This window comes from Empidonax traillii, unplaced genomic scaffold, assembly GCF_003031625.1.
Source record: "Empidonax traillii isolate 1590-97213 ecotype Southwest subspecies unplaced genomic scaffold, ASM303162v1 scaffold419:size1009643, whole genome shotgun sequence".
Classification (NCBI taxonomy): Eukaryota; Metazoa; Chordata; class Aves; order Passeriformes; family Tyrannidae; genus Empidonax; species Empidonax traillii.
In genome coordinates, this window is record NW_020955612.1 from 211,351 (window position 1) to 230,545 (window position 19,195).

Consider the following 19,195-nt stretch of genomic DNA (forward strand, 5'->3'; position numbering starts at 1 on the left):
ACTTCCTTTGTTTCGTAAGATTATTTTTCCTAAGAATATATGGTTTTCTCTTACTTCCCCATTTTCTTACACTTTTAAAGTATTTCTGTGTTGCTTAAGGGTGCTCTGAAGTATCTTTGCAGCAATAAGATTGTTTCATTAATATTCTCAGAAGCTTTGGATTTCCACCATTTCTTGCAGTTCAGCTCTGCTACTTTGCTGAATTTCTTTTCTCGAGCTGAGTTTGTTTACAATGGCTAATTGTTCAGAGAATTCTGTAGTAAAGGAACTGTGTAAAATAGGCCCCTCTTTTCATACATTGCTTCTGTGTGGCTTTTCTCCTCCTACAGCACCAAACCTACAGGATGCCAAGTCGTTTTGCTGAGCAGGTTTTTTTTGTTTGTTTGTTTTAAGAGTGTTGTCTCATGTCTGCTGCTTAAAAACAGGTGTCTCAAGGTGTGAACACAGAAATACTCTGCTGAAACTGAGAATGTCACTTCAGGTGTTTAAAAATTCAAAGGGAGCAGGTATGGATTGTGTTTGTAGCAGTGTAGGAGGCAAATTCCATTCTGACTTTGGAGTGTTTTCTTTCTCGGACTGCTTATTTCTTTTTCCGCTTATTTCTCCTGATCTAGAGTGATATGGATGGAAGCTGTGGAAAAACTAAGGCTCTTGGACATTGGGCTTCGTTTCTGTGTTGAGAATAACTTCAGCTTTTGTTCTAATGCAGTCAGAGGAATTAATGCTGCAGAGCCAAAGGAAGGTGTTTTGAATGTGTGAATTAATGTAAGAAAGTGCCTTTGTAAGAACAATGCAATTCCAAACCTAAACTGGCATGAAATGCATAAGAGAATATCAGCATATTAATGAGTCCCTCTTTCAAATCACCACCTCCAAGTTATTGAATTCTACAAGGGATTATATTGCTCTTTAAATGAAAGTATAGGTGTCGGTGTATGGTGTGTGCATTTCCTTTCAGGGGTTTTGGCAGCCTGTACAGTAGGGGAGACCTCTGCCCAGTGTGTGTTTGATTCCTCACCCTCAAGTTTGCTCTTCAGGTGTTTAGGACTCTTGAGTCATCAGATCAAAAGTTTGGGTAGGGTTTCAGGAGGAAGAAACATGCTGGGGTTTTTAATATATTTCCTTTAAATATCCCTGACTGTGGATATCCTGGTTTGTTGTTGTGAATCACTTCATTAGTGATAAGGTAAATGAGAAAGCTGTATAATATTAGAGGTTAAAAATGCCCATGTAGGTGCCTGGATTTGAGAGGAGGAGCGGGATATATTCTAGGAGGAAAATTCTTCCCCAGTCCTTCTTAGTGTTGGTTGGTCCAAGGCTTGTGCTCTGGAGGTGTTGCAGTTAATGCAGTTGTACAACCCCTGTCTCTGCCCCATCTTTATCCACTGGGTTATTTGCTTTTGTTAGTTTTTCACATCATTATCAGCGATGGCATTAAAGGTTTCTGGTGATTCCCTGGCACGATGCAGCTCGAATCTTCCCACCATCCTTCTTTGCTTAACTGGAGAGCCAAAGCTGAGCTGTTAAACTTTACAGTAGTTAAATGGTGATGAACTCTACATGAGGGGTTTCAGTATGGTCACAAACCCAGCAGAGCAGAACAGAACTTTGAGGGCATGGAGCCCACCTCTGTGGTGTCAGCTGGGTTGTGTTGTGCTACAACCAGCGACGTTCAGGCCTCCTGACCAATTCTTTGTGTTTTGACATCAGAATTTCAAGCACCATCAGGGCAGTCCCCAGCCCTGGAAACACGGTGTGGCTGGAGCCAAGAGGGCGTCGATGACAGATTTTGGGAAGGGGAAAGAATTTCTAGTCTGAATACTTTTTAAACTCTTTGGGGTTGGTTTGTTTATGTTAACACCTGTTTGACTTTGGGGACTGACTCCTGGATGAAGGAAGCCTGTGTTAAGTGTTCAGTATCCCCAGACTCGGGGCAGTGAGGGGATGCCGTGACCGGGGGAACGGGTATGGAGTGGTTTAGGCATTCCCTGTCCCATAACTGGGAACCTCAGGCTGTTTGTGGGGCTGGAACACAGACACTGCACGTGCACATCTACAAATGTGAGCAGGAAATTCACATCTGAACTGATAATCACCACCACAGTTGGCAAAAAAACCCCATTTTGCCAATTGTGCTGTTATTCCTAAACTAGGAAAAAGCCTTCAGGTTAAGGAGTAAAGATAAACACAACCCAGATCTTTTTTTTTTTTTTTTTTTTTTAATCCTGAACAAGAATTATTTTATTTTATTATCAATGAAGAAAACCAGGAAGATAGTGGTCTGTGTTAGTAGCTTCTTACATGAAGCCAAAATGTGTTTAGAACATTAATAGAAAGGACTTACACTATCTAGGATTTGTTATGAAGTTTAACCTGAAGACTTGCTCGAGGTTGTTGGAAAAACTCAAATATTGAGTACATACTTGAGAAGAATTTAAGAAGGTGATATATTTTTAGAGTACTGAATGAATGAAATATTTCCAGTTGAGGTGACAGTCAAATAGTGCACTTAATGTTTAAACAGAACTTGGCTAGACATCTAACTTTTATTGAGTTAAAAACAGTCCCTTTTACTTCTGTTTTGTTTTGGAAGGAAGGTGTAATGTATATTCTTTTGCTTTTCAGGAAAGGGGTTTCTTTTAGCATCAGAACTTTTGATTTGCAAAATACCTCCTGTAGTTTTTTTAGAACGTGGAGATATTCTATCTGGGATGTTTGAGGGATAGTCAAATGCTAAAATTCAGTCTTTTCCAGGTTTTTGTTAAAGCTTTTTACAATCTCTGTAGGCATCAATATAAACATTAAATCAATATCTGTGATGTTTGCCCCAAGTTTCTTACAAATTGAGGCTGCTCTTAGAAGTGCAGTTGGCAATTTCTGTGTAGATTAAACTTTCTAGAAACTTTTTGTTTACAAAACCCCCAAAGTTTTCCACGTTTTCTAACTGTACTGATACTGTAGCAAGGATTGTCACTCTCTGACAGGTGACATTTCAGCTCTGCCTCTGAAATTGCTTTGCATTTTTAGAAAGCAGCACTAGCTTTTAAATCTTTCTGTAGTGTACTTAGTACAGCAATTGAATTACAACTTTATTAGCAAAGCTAATACAGTTGCCATCAATCTGTCACTTCAGGTAGAATTTTAATGTATCAGCCTACTTTAAATATAAAGAATTACTTCATAATACAATCTTATTACTGGGGTTTAATTGTGTGGATTTTTATCACATGGGCCTCAATTAAAGTCATATTAGAGTTGCACTTCTTGTTAGTATAAAGCTAAATCTAAGCAGTAATAAGGAAATAAATAAGATTTTAAGTGTCCCTAATTCCTTCAGTGCTGGATGAATGACATGAGAGGAATTGCTGCACCGTTTTGCAGGACAGATTGCTCCAAGTAGCCACAAAGGAAATCTCAATTCCATGCCAGGAAAACTTCTTTCATAGTTTGAAACCTCCCTTTCTAACTGTGATTCCACCTGCTGAAAGGATTTCAGCACTTGAAAATCTTACTGGAAGAGATTCTACTACCAGGCAGTCAGCTGGGAGGTTTTACCCCAAATATCTCCCCCAAGTTGCCTCTGAATTGTTACCTCTCGTTCTGTCTCTTCCTCCTCAAACCATGTTATTTATTTCTTTGAAGAGACTTTGTGTGTTGTTGTGGTTTTGTTAGGATAAAATAAATCCCTGATTTCCTCACTGTGATGTGGATGTAGAGTTTGCTGGAAATATTAAGTGACAGGGGTTTTTTTTTTCTCCCAGGAAATTATAAACATTGTTCTGGAACTTTGCAAAGGCTTTTACTGGAACAGCAGGTTCCACCTGAATTTGGTTACTTGTTGAATATAATCCTTCACTTCCTGCAGCCCTTTATTCCCAGCTTAGGAGTCAGCAGCTCCACTGCAACATCACTTTTATGTCTCTTAACTTCTTCCACAGTTCAGATCTCTTTTACTGTCATGTTGGTGTGAACCAGGTTAGGACTTCCCTTTGAGGAAAAATTCAGAATAAGCTGGGACCAAGTTATCCACCATCCCTTAGAGATGATGTTGATGTGAGGTTGTTGAGCTGATGTTTGCAAAAGAGGCATCTCAGCTGAGTTGGCAGATAAAGGCACATCTTTTCTCTTGGATTTTGCACAGAGAAAACTTCAGCCCATGCTGAGATTTTCATGGCTCTTGGCTGGAATTGCTCCTGCTGTGTGTGACTCTTTATTGCCCCCATGTTTACTCTGTGTTTACTCAGTGAATATCCAGATTTACTTTGTACGCATTATCCTTCAGGGCACCACTTTTCCCTGCTGATTTTCTGTGTAAAATGACTGGGAATTTGTTCCCATTTTCAGCTGCTGTTTCTCTGGGAGAACTCTTAAGTAAGATGCATTGATTTAGATTTTTTTTTTTTTATTGGTTTGCTTTCTGGTTTGTCTGAAAATAACTGAGTAAATTCCTCCTTTGAACATTGTGCATGGTACAGTGACTGAAGCTCCTGAATTCTGTTAACAGTATTTCTACACTGATACATTTTTACTGACTTTTAACAACATTACAGATAACACCCACCTTGTATCTGTACTTAAATAGTCTTTTTCAGGCTAATGGGATTTACTGTAATTGTAAATTATGGTGTTGTTTGTGGGCATGCCAAGATGGATGCATTAGATAACTGGATTTTGTGATTTTCCTCTACTGTCAGTGTTTTGAAAATAAGATACTTATGGTAGCATTGGATTAGTTTACAAAGCACAGAAGGAAGTAATGCTGTTGTGATCTGATAGAGTAAGTGGAAAATAGCTTTAAAAAGTTGTTTGAGGCTCCTCAAATCCTGTGTTGGAGACTCAGCAATTAATTTGCATTTCAGTGTTATGACCGGATGACTTCATAAGGAATTATTTCAATAAGTGACCTTTCTTTTTAAATGCTTGTTGTGTTAATCAGACAGATCTTCATTTTTCGTGTTCTTTAAGTTTTGTAAATGCCTTTCCCACTTACTAGTGCTCCTTTTCTTCAACTTCTTAATGTGCACTTAGCCCTTGTCCCTTCGAATCTCTGCCTCTGTTCATGTGAAATTTCTGGAGCAAATTGCAAAGTATTTTCCTTGAAGTGTTTTAATGGAGTGTTTTTTTACACATTTAATCTTGAATATTGTGTTGAGAGACATCCTTGAAATGGTTCAATTGTAGATGATGAAATAGTGTCATTCATTCTTATCTTGTTCCAGGTAGCAGTGATGGTTCTGAACTCAGTGAAGAGACATCCTGGCCAGCATTTGAAAGGTAAGAAAAACCTGTGTTTCACTATTCACAGTTGCTGCCTACGATTTCTCACCCAGTCCTCAAAATGAAGCTTTACTTTAGTGATCTAGAGGTCTTTTGTGTGTAAGAATATTAAAAAACTGTAGTAAGTTCACAGGATCTGTTGAAGCAGCAGAGAAGTACCTCCTGCTCATTAGTAGTTAACAGGACTTTGTCCTAATTAGGTGTTTACTGATTGCACACATTCTTTAAGTAGCTGGGCCAGAGAACCCTTAGACCCCACAGCATGTTTATATACATGGATATCTCAGGTGTGTGCTGTTCATGTGACCCATCTGGTTTTCATTTATCCCTTGGTGATCCCTTGGCTCTCTGGTCATTGACATTTTCACCTCCTTTGCCTCTGCTTTTCACTTCACTGTTACTCCCCCTGTGTTACACAGGAAAACACAGAAATGCCCCTTGCTCAGGTCTGCCTTTGTGCTCCAGAATTAACATGTTGCTCCTTATCCAGCACCTCCAAAGGCCCAGGTGATGCTGACAGTGTAAGCCCTTTTCCAGGATGCATTTGAGAATGTGGAAAAAGACCAACAGCTGGAGTTTTAATATAGAAAAAGGTGGAATATTCACCTCCCCACAGCTGAGCAAGATGCACAATAAATTGTGTCTTTTGCTTCTGTGACGATGTTTCAGGTAACCCTGAGTTGCCATGGATGACCTTTCCTACCATGCTTTGCCATTTTTCATAGGAATTTTTGTCAAAGAACTTTATAGTCGGTACCACTGTTACCACAAACCTTATACTCTGCTTGAAATCACTGAAGCAGTTCAGGTCCTGTGCTAATTTTGGAAGAAGTCCTTGAAAATCTCTCTCTGTGCCATAGGTGAACTCTTGGATGTTTCGTGCTGTAAATATGGATACACACGTGAGGAAAGGCCCTTATGATTCCATTAAGGTGATCAGTGGGAACGTTCCACACAAGCATAGACAGAAAACAGGGTCAGAAAGGCAATCTCAGACTTGGGGGCTGCCTCACAGGGCACATAAGAGAACCTTTTGAATGTTTTCCTTTCCTGCCTCCTTATCAAGTGATTTCTCAAAGATAAAAAAGTTACATGGAAAAGCCCTTGGACAAAATGGTGAGCTGAGTGCTTTTAGCATAAGACACTTAGAAATTTTAGTCAGGTTGAAACGTGTGGTAGGACCCTTCAGAACTGTCCTGGGGGCTCCTGAGTCAAAGCAGGGGGTTTTCATCCCTGTCCTAATGAGAACAGGCAGGCCCAGACTCCCCCAGGGAGAGGGTTTTACTCCATGTGAAACATTAAAGTCAGGGAATTCCTCCTCCAAATTCCACTTGCCTTCCATACTTTCCTCTTCCCTGAGAGAGCTCTTTGAGAACACTATGCATGTGTTTCAGGGTGAGTTCTCTCGCCTGATTCCAGGGAAAGGGATGGGGTTCCTTACAGACATTCCAAACACCGGGTGGGAAATTCCTAGAGATATGCAGCAATCTGGAGTCTGTTCCTGAAGCACATTTTGGAATTTAATACACTGACATGCAAGTGTTAAAATGTAAGATCACTAGAGAGGGTGTCTCTCTAATTTTGGTCTGTACAGTGGGTTTCCATTCTTTATAAGACTCTTTAAGTGAGGGAGAGGCATTAGTTATCTGGAATTAACAGCTCTGGCAAAATTGGGATAAATCCAGTGTTATTAATGACTACTTTCTGTGCAGCTTGTGTGTGTGCATCCTCATAGAAATTGAAACCATTTTTTCTGGTAACATGCAAAGTCAGATTTAAAGACAAGTTTTATTAGTGTGGTTCCTTTGCATTGATTTAATCTAACAGCTAAATGCAGACTTTGCTCTCAAGATATATTATTCTTCAGTGCCAATAAAACACTTCAGTATTACGAGTTCTGACAAAGAGAACATCTGCTGAAATCAAAGCCCACGGTATCTACCTCTGCATGCGTTTTTCTGAACGAAATTATCCTCTGTTTCTGATGTGGAAGAAGTGGCTTTGTGATATGCACACCAAAATAGTTCTGTGCTGTTTTAGCAGTCGTGCTGTTTGTGTGGATGAAAGTATATGTAATACATACAATTTATAATGGAATCCAACAGGAACAGGTTGTACCATTCTCTCGGTCCGGGGACAAGAGTGTCACGAAATGGCCATCGAGGCCACATGAAGGCCAGCAGGTACAATCCCACTGCACACAGAGGTGTCCAACCTTCCCTCTGGTGTTGGTGATTTGGTTTGGTTTCATAATTAAGTGGGTGTTTTCTGATGTTATCTTTCTAACTTACATGCCCAAAATAAAAGGTAGAGACCTTTCCCTTCAGACAGAAATACTTTCCTATGCCTTTACTCTGTATCACCATAAGGACTTTTGTTCGTTCTGGTCTGCAAATCCAAATTCTGAACCGTGGGGATCTTTCTGTCGAGCCTTAAAGATGTTTGGCCAGGGTAGCTTTTGCACTGCCTGCCGCTGTGGAGCAGTGCTGGGAGTTCCCATGGGGACAGTGAAGCTGCTTCTGGTGCTAATGGATGGCATCCCACGTGTTTTGTTTGCTGGCAGTTCTGCGTTGAATTTCTTTGCTCCTCTTCACTGAAGTCAGAGATGTGCCTAAAATGAGTAACACATTCAAATTGCCCCCAATTTATTACATACAGTATTATTTGCAAGCTGACAGAGTAACATAACTGATTATTCTGACAAATTAAAGCTGCAAATCCTGCCTCCAGCTCTGTGTCGCTGTAGTTGGGAAAGAGATGGCCATTAACTGTGAAACCTTTGTCACGTTAAGAACCGAGCGTTGTCTCACTGAATAAACTCATGTTCTCACCTGTCAGTGTCCAAAATTGTCTCCATGTCATCATCCTCAGTAGCTGCTGCAGGGAAGAGGTTTGCTAGATTTCCAGCTTACTGTAAACATTGGTGAACATTAGGATGGATGAAACAGCAAATGCTGACTTACTTGGAAATGATTTCTGGGTGCCGTTCAGTCTCTTGGCTTTTCTGGAAAGCTGCTGACCCAGCCCTTCAGCCACACGCTCTGATTGACATTTGCTGAAATGATTCCTCCTGTGACTTTTCACTGATTGAAAATGGTTTTTGAGCCAGTCAGCTTTGTAATTTTAATCAAGCTGAGTTTTCTTTCCACAGTGCTCTACCTGGCATTTGTTTCAGCCCGTTGCTCTCGGGTCCTACGTAGGGCAGGCAATTAGAGCCCCAGTTACATTAAAACCTTAAAGCTGTGATTTGGGTTTCTGCTCTTTATTCCTGCTTCTGCCCACTCTTCCTGCTTTCAGATATTTGAAAGACTGTGCATGTTTGAGCTGTGCTTTGGTTTTGATGTGCTAATGATCCCAGTGTTTCTAACCAAAAACTACTCCAATCTTTCCTGCGAGGGCTGAAGGAGAGGTTTAACATGTACAGCAACTGTACAAATGCACTTCAGACGTTTGCTTTTTAAGATTAATTGTTCTTGTCTTTCAGTTGTGTTTTGAGTTTTAATTTCTTTTTTTTGATTAAGGATTTAATTACCTGCTTGGCTAATTAATTTTTCTGATCACTTTTTTGCTTGCGAGTGTAAATTCCACAACAGCAATTCCTTCTAACAGCCAAAGTTTTTTTCCCACAATGAAGTCCAATAAATAAAAAGTTGACATTTCTAAATTACAATAAAGGTATTTGCATTAGTTTTTGGTAATGGTTGGAAAACTACTTTAGGAGAAATATTTTTTCACACAAATCTTCACATGCTCCTTTCAGCTCCCTAGAATCTGAAGATTTGGCTGTTCATTTGTATCCAGGAGCAGTTACTATTCAAGGTGTTCTCAGGAGGAAGACTTTGTTGAAAGAAGGCAAAAAACCTACAGTAAGATACCTCTTTTAATTAATTTCCCCACCTTCTTCCTCTGCCCAGTTATAAATATAGTAAAATGGTTGTTGGGCAACTAATTCAGGTGCCTGAGGTCTCCTCTGCCTTGCTGGTTAAGATTTAGGGTCACTGCCAGAGTTTTCATTCTTCTGTTTGGTACATTTATTCAGTTTATAAGGCTATAGCCATAATCTAGGGAGTAGGAGAGAAGGAAATGCTACCTAAAATTTTCTGGGATTACTGATCACTTTAAAGGAGAGGGTTGTAGGCAAATCCTAACAGTTTATCAACTGATAATAACCATTAGCATTTGCTCTGCAGATGCTTGATTATGAATTATAAATCAAAATACATATTCATGAGAATCCCTTATGGCAGTACCCAAAATGGAAAAGAAAATGGCCAGGTTTACTCTGACCCATCGAAGTGTTCAGTAGGGGTTGCAGGAAGTCTAGAGTGAGATGCAGACCATTTTTCCCAGATCAGTGAGGAAAGGCACATGTTCTCTCTGCTCTCTGGATTTCTCCTGCATCCACAGGCCTGCACGAATAACAAACAGCAGCTTTGGAAACGTGGCTGATGGCTTGGCTGGGCAGTCAGTGCTGTCATGTTCTTGCAGGATGATGTGATGCCTCCTGTTTTACAGCTCAGTGTTACGAACCGTTTCACTTACCCATTGCACTTGGGTTTTTTCCCCTCTTTTCTCCCCAGGTAGCATCTTGGACGAAATACTGGGTAGCTCTGTGTGGGACCCAACTCTTCTACTACGCTGCAAAATCCCTGAAGGCCACAGAGAGAAAACATGTACGTAAACCAGGCCTGTTCCAGGGTCAGCTGCCAAAATTAAAATGGGATTTCCTGATGTAAACACGGAGAGTAGCTCGGGCCTTGCCTGATTTCTGGTCAGCACCGTCCTGTCTCCCAGTCAATCTGTCACCTCATATGGATGTGCCCCAGGGAAACATCATTTACATTTATGTGCTACACCGAGAACATCTGCTTTGCATCTGCCATGTGTCTCTTTGGGTTTGTGGGTCGGTAAGGAAGGGATCTGTGTCCTTGGGTCTGTCCCTTTTCTAAGGTAGAAATCCTCTTTGGATGCTCTGAGTGTTGCAGCAACTTGAAATCCAACCAAGCAGCAGTGAGGAAAGGCTGGGAGGTCACAGCATGCAACATAAAACATGTACTGATTTCATGTGGTAAAACTGCACTCTTCTCTTTCTCTGTATAATCATGTATTCCATCAGCACAAAACACTTCATCTGTTCAGCAGAGAGCTGAATGATGCTGGCATCCCTTTTACTCGCTGCAGCTTTGTTTGAAAGAAGCTAAAAATACTTTGCTCCTGCGGGGAAGGAGTCAGAGGATTTTCTAGACCCGTCCTGGGGATGTTATGATGTGCATAGTTCCTGTTTAATGCTCCTGGTTCATTGTAATGGTTCTGTTAAGAAGCTGGATAAAATCTGAGTTACTTGAATCTTCTTCTGGGTTCATTCACTACTCAGAATCTTTACTTACTTTACTTGGCCTGTGTTTTAGGTTAATTTATGACAACTGTCACTGAAAAGCATTTGCTTTGCATAAAGCTTATGTCATTTTGCAGGCTGAGATGTGCTTATGGAATCCTTGTGAAAGGGACTTCATTCCCTTTTTTGGTACAAAATACTGCTTTCTTATCCCAACATTTTTATATTCAGAGGGTAGAGATCTGAAGCTTAAGATTTCTGCTTAGCAGGCTCCTGGATAGTTGAAGTTGCTGTACTTTGCTTGGGTGAGATCAAAACTGATCTTGCTTTGATTTGTCCTGCCAGTTGAGACAATAGCAGCCCAGGCTAAAGGGCTGTTAGCCAGGCATTCTGTCTCCTGGCTGTCCTGGGAGAAGTGTTTGGATGTATTTTTTTTCTCTGGTTCCAGTGAAAACTTTATGGAAGGATTCAGCCTCATTAAAAGGAAAGGTAGCTGGAAAGAGCAGACTTGTAAGCTCTTATGAGCAGAAATGCCAAGTGTTAAAGAAAAAGTACCAAGAGAGAACTTGTGCTGGCTTTGTGTCACTCACAGTTAGTTGCTTGTTTTTTCTGGAAACACCGAGAAATGGAAAAATAATTTTCGGTAATGTCAGAACTTTGTATTCCTGTTACTGCTGTGATTCCTTCAGGCTTGGTGCCAAAATTGCATCTTGTTTTCTTTTAAGAGTAGAATGTGCATTTGTAAGTCCCTCTTGTCCACTGTCCACCACAAAACTATGGAGGACTTTACCAGACTTGTATCTGTTCATTCAGAAACTTCTTTTTCACTGTTCTGTGTTAACATTTTAAAACAATCTAAATAACATGCAGGTCTAGAGAACTTGGAAAAAATGCATAGTGAGTAGTTATAGTGTTTGGAAATCAAGTATATTGAATTTTTGTTGTGGTCCATTTGCTTACACGTTTCCTTCAGAATAACGATTTTCATCTCTTAAATGGTCCTGCCCTTTCTCAGACAAAAGTTAATGAAGGAAAAAGGTGAAAAGTCTGGTACCTGATCCTCCTGAGTCCCTCTTCCTGCAAAAGCCTTTACTTTGGCTCGAAATGCAGTCACAGCCATTTGGAGTCCTCTTTGAGAAATTATTTGCTGAACCTCATGAATCGACTTTTAATATTCCCCAAGCCACTGATGTGTTGTGATACCCACAACAGCTAAACTGCTGATGAGCAGAGGCTGGTGCCTGAGAAGCCAAAATCTGCCTCACATCCTGATGTTCTCACGTTTCCCTGTCCAGAGATGATCCAGCAGAGCAGTTAAGGGAGTTTGCAGATAGAGGAGAGGAGGCATTTGAGTCCAGGGTGCTGGCAGGATTTCCCACCAGGAGCCTGCCAGCCTCGTGGCTTGCAAATGCTGAGTGGAGTTTGAGCGAGGCAATTCCCAGGAAAGGGAGGAGCAGGAGTGGCAGTGAAAAGCAGTGACTGCTGGAGCAGCTTAATTTTTGTTTAATAGTTGGCTCTGTGAGGTTGGATTGAACTATCCAGCACAACCTTGGATTTGGCTGATCACAGCTCATGTCTTGCTTTGAGCTTTTTAGGGAGGGCAGTGAGCATTCTTTGTTCTTTTTGTGGGTGCAGAGCCCGTTGTGAATTCTCAGTCTCTGATCCGTTTTCCTGGGTGCAGTCAAGGTGAAAATATTGGAGTAACTATTAGCTGTGGTTTGGGTTGTCTTTTATTTGGACAAATAGTTCCCAGTGAATGCTCGCAGCGAACCTTTGCTTCAGAGGTTATTATAGCACAGAGTATGATCTTTATGGTCAAATTAAGGTGGAAAATAACCTGGTAACTTCTGTAGGAGCCTGAGGTTGAGGGATTGGTAGTTTGTTAAACAGCCTATTAACAGGTGATCAGTGACTTGTCCAGCTGCTCTACCTGTGCTGTACTTTGAGCCTGACTATCCATGGCATAGATTCCCATCTGTTTCACTGCAGGGTTATTGTGCAAAGCCTCACCTTTTGTTCCGTGGTTGCAGTTTCAGAAAGAAAGTTAATCCGGAGAGAATGAACTGCAGATGGTCAATCATCTGTAGATAGCTGGAGCATGAGTATATCCTCCAGATACTATCCAGTGATATTCCTAAGAGGTTTGCTCTGCAAAATAAGGAGATTCAAGGTTAGACCTAGGTTTGGGGTGTTTTTTTTACTGTCTGCTTGGAATCAGGCTTCTTTTTCAAAGATTGATACACTGGAGATTTACCTCAGCAAAATATTCCAAGCATCTTCTGGAGCCATTTAAACAACTGTCTTCTCTGCTTCCTTTCTCAAGGCCTCTGTGACATGGAAAGGATCTCTGGCAACAAAAGAGTCAGTCTGCTATATAAAGTTTCCTGGCTGGAGCTCCGGTGGTGAACGTGTCTTGATTACAGGCGTGCTTGTGACCATTCTGCTGCTGCAATTGCTCCAGGCAGCTCAGGCTGAGCGCCTGGAATGGGCCAACAGTCAAAGCTCTTCCAGGCTTAGAATAGCCAACCTCTTTGGAAAATTACATCATTAAAATCCCTGTGTAATTCAGCAAAAAGGGCAAGAAATCCCCTCCCTGTAGGACGTGGGCAAGCCAGCTCTTCTTCTCATGCCTGTGGTCAAACACCAAGGAGTGAATCCAGTGCTGTGTGTGTTCCAGATGTGAATCTGGTTGAGAGGAAGAGATGCTGTAATACCTGCGTGTGACAAACTTTCTTGTGCTGTGTCTCCTAGGAAAGGCTACTACGTATAATGAGCCTTGATTTTTAACTAGTGAACAGCTCTCAGTTATTACTGCAGTAATGGAGAACTGTGTATAATCAGCATGTTTATAATGAGCACAGCACAATCTGTGTACAGTTTTAAGGTTTTGTCTCATATGCTGAAATGGTACCCACGAAGAAGCCTCCGGGACAGAACTGGAGCACTCGTGCACCTTTAGCAAAGGGCAGCCACTGGAACTTAGTCTTAAAATGAGCATTCACCCTGAAAAGTGTGAATACACCCTTAAAATAACTGGTGAAAGTGCTTGGACTGGAGAATCTTGCCGGTTGCTGTGATGACATAGCGTGCAGGAGAGATTTTTCCGTGTTTGTAGGTACTTGGAAAGGAAACGGAGACTTTCGGAGGCCTCACCCTTGAGCACGAACCTTTGTTTGTTCCAAGCCTTCCATTGCATGTTATAATCAGAATTAGATCCATTTATTAGCAGTCTAGAAAATGTGGTAGTTGTAGCTCAGGCAGTCTCACTGAAACACCCCGAAGAAGATTTCTGTCCTTTTAAGAAGGGTGTTTGGCCACGGAGAAAATGATCTGAATGTTAGAAAGCTGTAAAATCTCAACGGGAGATGTGCAGGAGGAGATCTGTAGGTGCTAAAAGGTTGGAATGAAAAGCCTGTTCACAGATTAATTCAGTTTTTGATTCAGAGATTTATGTCTAAATGCCTTTGAGCTCAGAACAACAGCAACAACCCTCAGTCGTGAAGTTGCCTGGTGCCAGAGCTGTGCAGTTTTCCATGTGTGTAATAAGAGTCATTCCAGTGGCCTACATTACAAAAAAGCAAATAAGAACCAGGAACATTAATTTACAATGAAGCTTTCATTCCCTCCATGTTAACAAAGCAGGCTTGCTGTTAGCAAGGCTCTGTGCATCAGTGGAGAATGAGCTGCCCTGGGGGACTGTGTAAACACAGAACTCAGATCCAGCCGTGCCCGGGGATGGGGAGCTGACGTGTTACAAGTGATGACGGACTGATGCTGGCGGGAAACACTCTCCTTGTGCGGAGCTGTTTGCTTTTTGGAGAAGCACCATGATTAACTAATTGTTTTGAGTGAAATGAAATGAAATGAGAAAGCAGGGAGCTGCAGCAGTTTGGAGCTGCATGGCAGTGCCACATCTTGGATACCTGTTGGGATGTAGAACTAAGATAGGAAAGCCCAGATGTGCTGTTTTCATGAAACTCTAGGAAGGAGTGCCATTCAAAAGGTTCCTTGTTGATCTGTAGCCTATTAAAACTGCTTTGTGACTCAGATTTCCATCTCTGAAAAGGACTTAGTAATGCTTTAGGACTACTTAGAAGTTTGTAATTTGCAGGTCCCTTTAAAGTGTAGGCTGTGTCATCTTTTTTTCTTGAGGCAATGTCATCAGCAGGCCCAGAGCAAGTTCTGAATATACACTTTTTTTAAGAAGTCATGAGTTACATCCTTCTTTTATTCCATTTCCTTGTCTTTATTCCCTCTCTCAGATAAAATACTGTAATGTTTTTCATTACAGACTAACATTACTTACTGACTCTTCAAAGAAATTGTAGTTTCTGTTTGGAAAGGAGTTATGTTATCCAGCCCTCACAGTAATGAAACGTTGTCTGATAGAGCTTTATAATTTACTTCCTCCTCTTCTGAGGCGTGTCCACCCCCCAAAGACTGTGAGTTACTTAACTCTAGTATACATATATAGAGACACTGGACTCTTAAACTATTTTGAACTTGGTTAAAATGCTTTTTCTTTCAAGTACCAGCCTGACATTTGTTCTCTTTTCAAGTTAGGATGGATTTTAAACTGAGGTTTAAAATGCAGCTGGTTTTGCAAGTGCCAGACAGATAAACTTATGTGGACAGTGGCTTCAAACTGACAGAGGGCAGCTCTAGGTTGGATATTAGGAAGGAATTCTTCCCTGTGAGGGTGGTGGGGCCCTGGCAGAGGTTGCCCAGAGAAGCTGTGGCTGCCCCATCCCTGGAAATGTCCAAGGCCAGGTTGGAAGCACCCTGGGCTGGTGGAAGGTGTCCCTGCCCATGGCAGGGGGTGGAACTGGATGGTCTTTAAGGTTCCTTCCAACCCACACCACTCTGGGATTCTGTGATGATTCTGTGACATTCCAGGTCTTCAGTTAATCTGTGGCACAGGTCAGAATAACTGACATTGGACTTGCAACGGAACTTTTTATTTATTTTTATTTATAAAGTTATTGTATTTTCATGCAGAGAATATTCTTACCCTCAAACTTATTAGCAGTAATGCTTTCTTTGGTTGAACCAGAGTTCTATTTTTGTAATATTAAAGCAATATTTCTAAAACGAAGCAGAAGTAACCTGATGCATCAGCCATGTGGCATTAGAATGAAGAATAAAAGTATTTCAGAACTACAGGTTAGTTCTAATGGCTTAAAGCTGAAACAGTCTCAAGGATGGTTTATGATTTCTAATAATATATTTAAGAGAGATCAAAATTACTGTGCTAATAAAGAGGTTGGAATGGGAATCCACAAGGCAGGATAAGGACAAGGATAGAGCAGAGTTGGATCTTCTGTGCAAAGGAGTGAGGTAAAGCACTGCAGAGGGTGGGAGTGCTGGGATTGATGGGAAAAGTCTCTGCTGGACCCTTGAATGAGGAAGAGGAGACCTGGCAGCTAAAGACAGAGAGAATGGAATGAATTCAGGACTGGGGAGTGGGTGGGACTGCCTGAGCAGCTACTGAGAGGTAAACAAGGAGACCAGGGAGAAGGAAGCTTGTGGTTTGGAAATAAATTGGATTTAATGGGTGAGAAGAGCTTGGAACTCAGAAAACCTGAGAAGCAGAAAATAATACTGACCAGGTGAATGAGAAACAGTGGGAGCTGTCAAGAGAGGGGCTAGTGTAGCAGAGACAGGTATTGTTATCTGTCAGTGTGTGAGTAACATCTCGAAGAGGGGAGCCCCAGCATTTTGAACATCTTGTTGATAAATGAGCCCATGGTGTTCTGGGCACTGCTTTATTCAATCTGCATCTTCATTTGATCCATTTTCTTCATCATGTCGTAATATGTAATTACTCAGTTGTGTTATCTTGTCCCCAGGACTTATGTTATGTGTGTAATTACAGACTATTACGATGTGTTAATTTTGAATAGTTGTGGAACAGACAAGTTCAATTCTTCTGTTTGTTAACAGTGGAGGGATTAGCTTTGCATTTATTAATACCCTTCTTTTGAACTATGTTGTACATTCAAATGTGCAGTAATGTGGTGAGGAATTGTCTCCATGCAGTGCAGTTTGGACAAGTGTTTGCAGATTGTGATATTCCCTTTAATTTGTTTTGAATATCATTAATGGTGATAAGTTCTGTTGTCACTAACTTCACGTGAGTTTTGTTAATTAACTGTATGAAGTGCTGTGCTTCATTTGAAGTTCCTCAGTCTCTGACAGTGGCACTGAGAGGAACTGGCTGAAGCCTCTTGGTTTAATCCAGTTTTACACCTCTGGCTGTATTTCCAGTTCAAATCCACACCCAGCAAGAACGTGTCGGTGGTGGGCTGGATGGTGATGATGGCAGATGACCCTGAGCACCCAGATCTCTTCTTATTGACTGACTCTGAGAAGGGTAAGAGTGCCATTTGATTCCCAGAATAAGCATTTGCTTGGCTGAGCTCGTTTATAAGCAACTAAATGAGCAAGTGAAAGGTGACATCCTGTTACATCCCTGCAATTTCAGCTGCTCTCCAACGTGTCCTCTTTGCCTTTAGGAAGCTGTGGGAACAAGAATCTGTGGAGAATCCTTAGAGTCTTCATTAAGTTCTGAAAACCCTCCAATCCCTTAACAACCCCAGTTGTGATTTTTATTGGAAGTATTCCTCTGCATTCTTCCAAACTATATTTAGAGCACTGAGGCATTTTCACATGTGTGAAAATGGAACTAACAATAAAAAGAGGGATTCAGCTTATACCAGCTGCTTGACCAGTCCCTTCTCCTCTCAAATACAAACCAAAAATCAAACCATCTGTTCAAATATAGTGCCGTTACCAGGAAAAAAAAGCCCTAAGAGCTCTTGGCTGTTTTGTGGATTCCCAGCACTCCAGCACAGCACCCTGGTTTCAGCTTAAACTCAGAAGAAAATGTTACTTTTCCATAGCACTGTGCAGAAAGAGCATCGTCAGAAGTCCTGATAAAGGAGCTTAAAGTTATTTATTGCTTTGTCTGCTTCGAGTCTTAGTATGTTTCATTTCCAAACATCCACTTTAGCGCCACGGATACGAGGTGTAAATTCTGAATGCTTGGCAGCTTGAACTCTGCAACAGCAACCTGAAAAGTTTGTGTAACACGTGACCTTGATGAACCTGAGCAAGCACTTGGTAACAGCAGGCACTGAAAACGCTGCTCTGAAATGTATCAGTATGTTCAGGAACAATATTCCAACATTTTCAAGTGTAGCCCTCCAGGGAGTGTTTCGGTGATATCTTGCACTTCATTAAAAAATTACAGTATTGTAAACAAATTGCAATAGTGGCAATGAGCACAAACATTTTTGTGTGGTTCTGAGGAATGTTTTGTTCTTTCCTAGTTGATACTGGCATGAGTTGAAATCTAGAATGTTGGAAAGGAAGGCAGGAAGCTGCAACCTCTCCTCACCAGGTCAAACAATTGCACCTATTCCAAAGTGTAAAGTTATATGAACCTTCTGTTATTAAATCTTCTCATAATATCTTAACTTCGAGGTATTTGAATAAGGGTAGGATTTAAGTGCATAGCACTGTTTGTGTATCTTCATCAGGTTTTTTTTTTTTTTCTCTTTCTCACTTAGGAAATTCGTATAAATTTCAAGCTGGGAACAGAATGAATGCAATGCTCTGGTTCAAACACCTGAGTGCTGCCTGCCAAAGCAACAGACAACAGGTGAGAGCGAGGTGCTGGGGTGGAATGAGCTTTTAAGAGCTCAGAACTGATGGATTTTCGAGCTGCCCAAGCAGTCACGGAGGGCTTTGTGTGAGGAGCGACGGACCCTGAGCTTGCAATTGTCCCTCTGCAAACTCTGTGGCAGTGAAGGAAGATTTGGGGCTATCTTGAGGCTCGTTTAAAGCAATTGGGGAAATGGAAGGAGTGCTCTAAAATACCTGTCCAAGTGGCAGTGGTTTTGTGCTGCCCATTTGAAAGAGGCTGTTTGTACAGTTACATAAGAGCTGTAAAATGAAGAATTCAATATCAATTCCTGGTAACTCTCCTCTAGTGACGTTATTTTCAGGTCACGGACGTGCCTATTTTCTGTTGGTTGTTATGTATTCCTAAAATGTATAAACAGCAGTTTAGTCCTTGGTACATTTTGCAGTCTTTGATAGCAAAGGTAGCATTTTCCATGAATCAAAAAGGAAGACAGACTGCTCCAACCCCTATTAAATGCTGTTCCCATATAAATTCTTATTGACCCTTTTCATCAGCAAAATCCTTTTTAAGTTACTTTGTCTCCCTGAACTCTCCTTTTTTCCGTTGCACATTTGTTTATGGAGTTCCCAGAGCAGAAACACCACTGAATTTCAAGGGGAACCAAAAAGACCTTCCCGCATCCTTCAGTGCTTTCTTGTTCAGTTCTGCTTGTGAGAGAGATCTGAAGGAGCAAGGAGGGTTGCAGAAGCTCCTGTGAAGGTATTTGAGACAGTGCAGAGGAGAGGAAATGGTGTTCCTGTGGCTGGAGAATGTGGGGATAGTGCAAATAGTAGCAAAGTGATGCAAACAAGTGGTGACTTCCAGGCAAGCCTGAAAGCTGCCCCCTGAAGACAGGGTGTTACTCAGTAAGGTTTAACAATACTGTTTAATGCTGT

At 41.3% G+C, this 19,195-nt stretch overlaps 1 protein-coding gene across 3 annotated transcripts in view; it reads left to right on the forward strand.

The window, feature by feature from the left end:
• The window catches only part of RALGPS2 (Ral GEF with PH domain and SH3 binding motif 2), a 96,293-nt gene that overhangs the window by 76,185 nt on the left and 913 nt on the right, over nt 1–19,195 (forward strand). For 2 of the 3 annotated variants that reach the window (XM_027894174.1, XM_027894175.1), the window contains exons 14-19: nt 5,220–5,274; nt 7,383–7,460; nt 9,038–9,143; nt 9,858–9,950; nt 16,880–16,985; nt 18,184–18,275. In XM_027894174.1, the coding sequence (XP_027749975.1) occupies nt 5,220–5,274; nt 7,383–7,460; nt 9,038–9,143; nt 9,858–9,950; nt 16,880–16,985; nt 18,184–18,275 (530 nt within the window). The remainder of the gene's footprint in view (nt 1–5,219; nt 5,275–7,382; nt 7,461–9,037; nt 9,144–9,857; nt 9,951–16,879; nt 16,986–18,183; nt 18,276–19,195) is intronic. The other variant, XM_027894173.1, reaches the window with a different exon arrangement.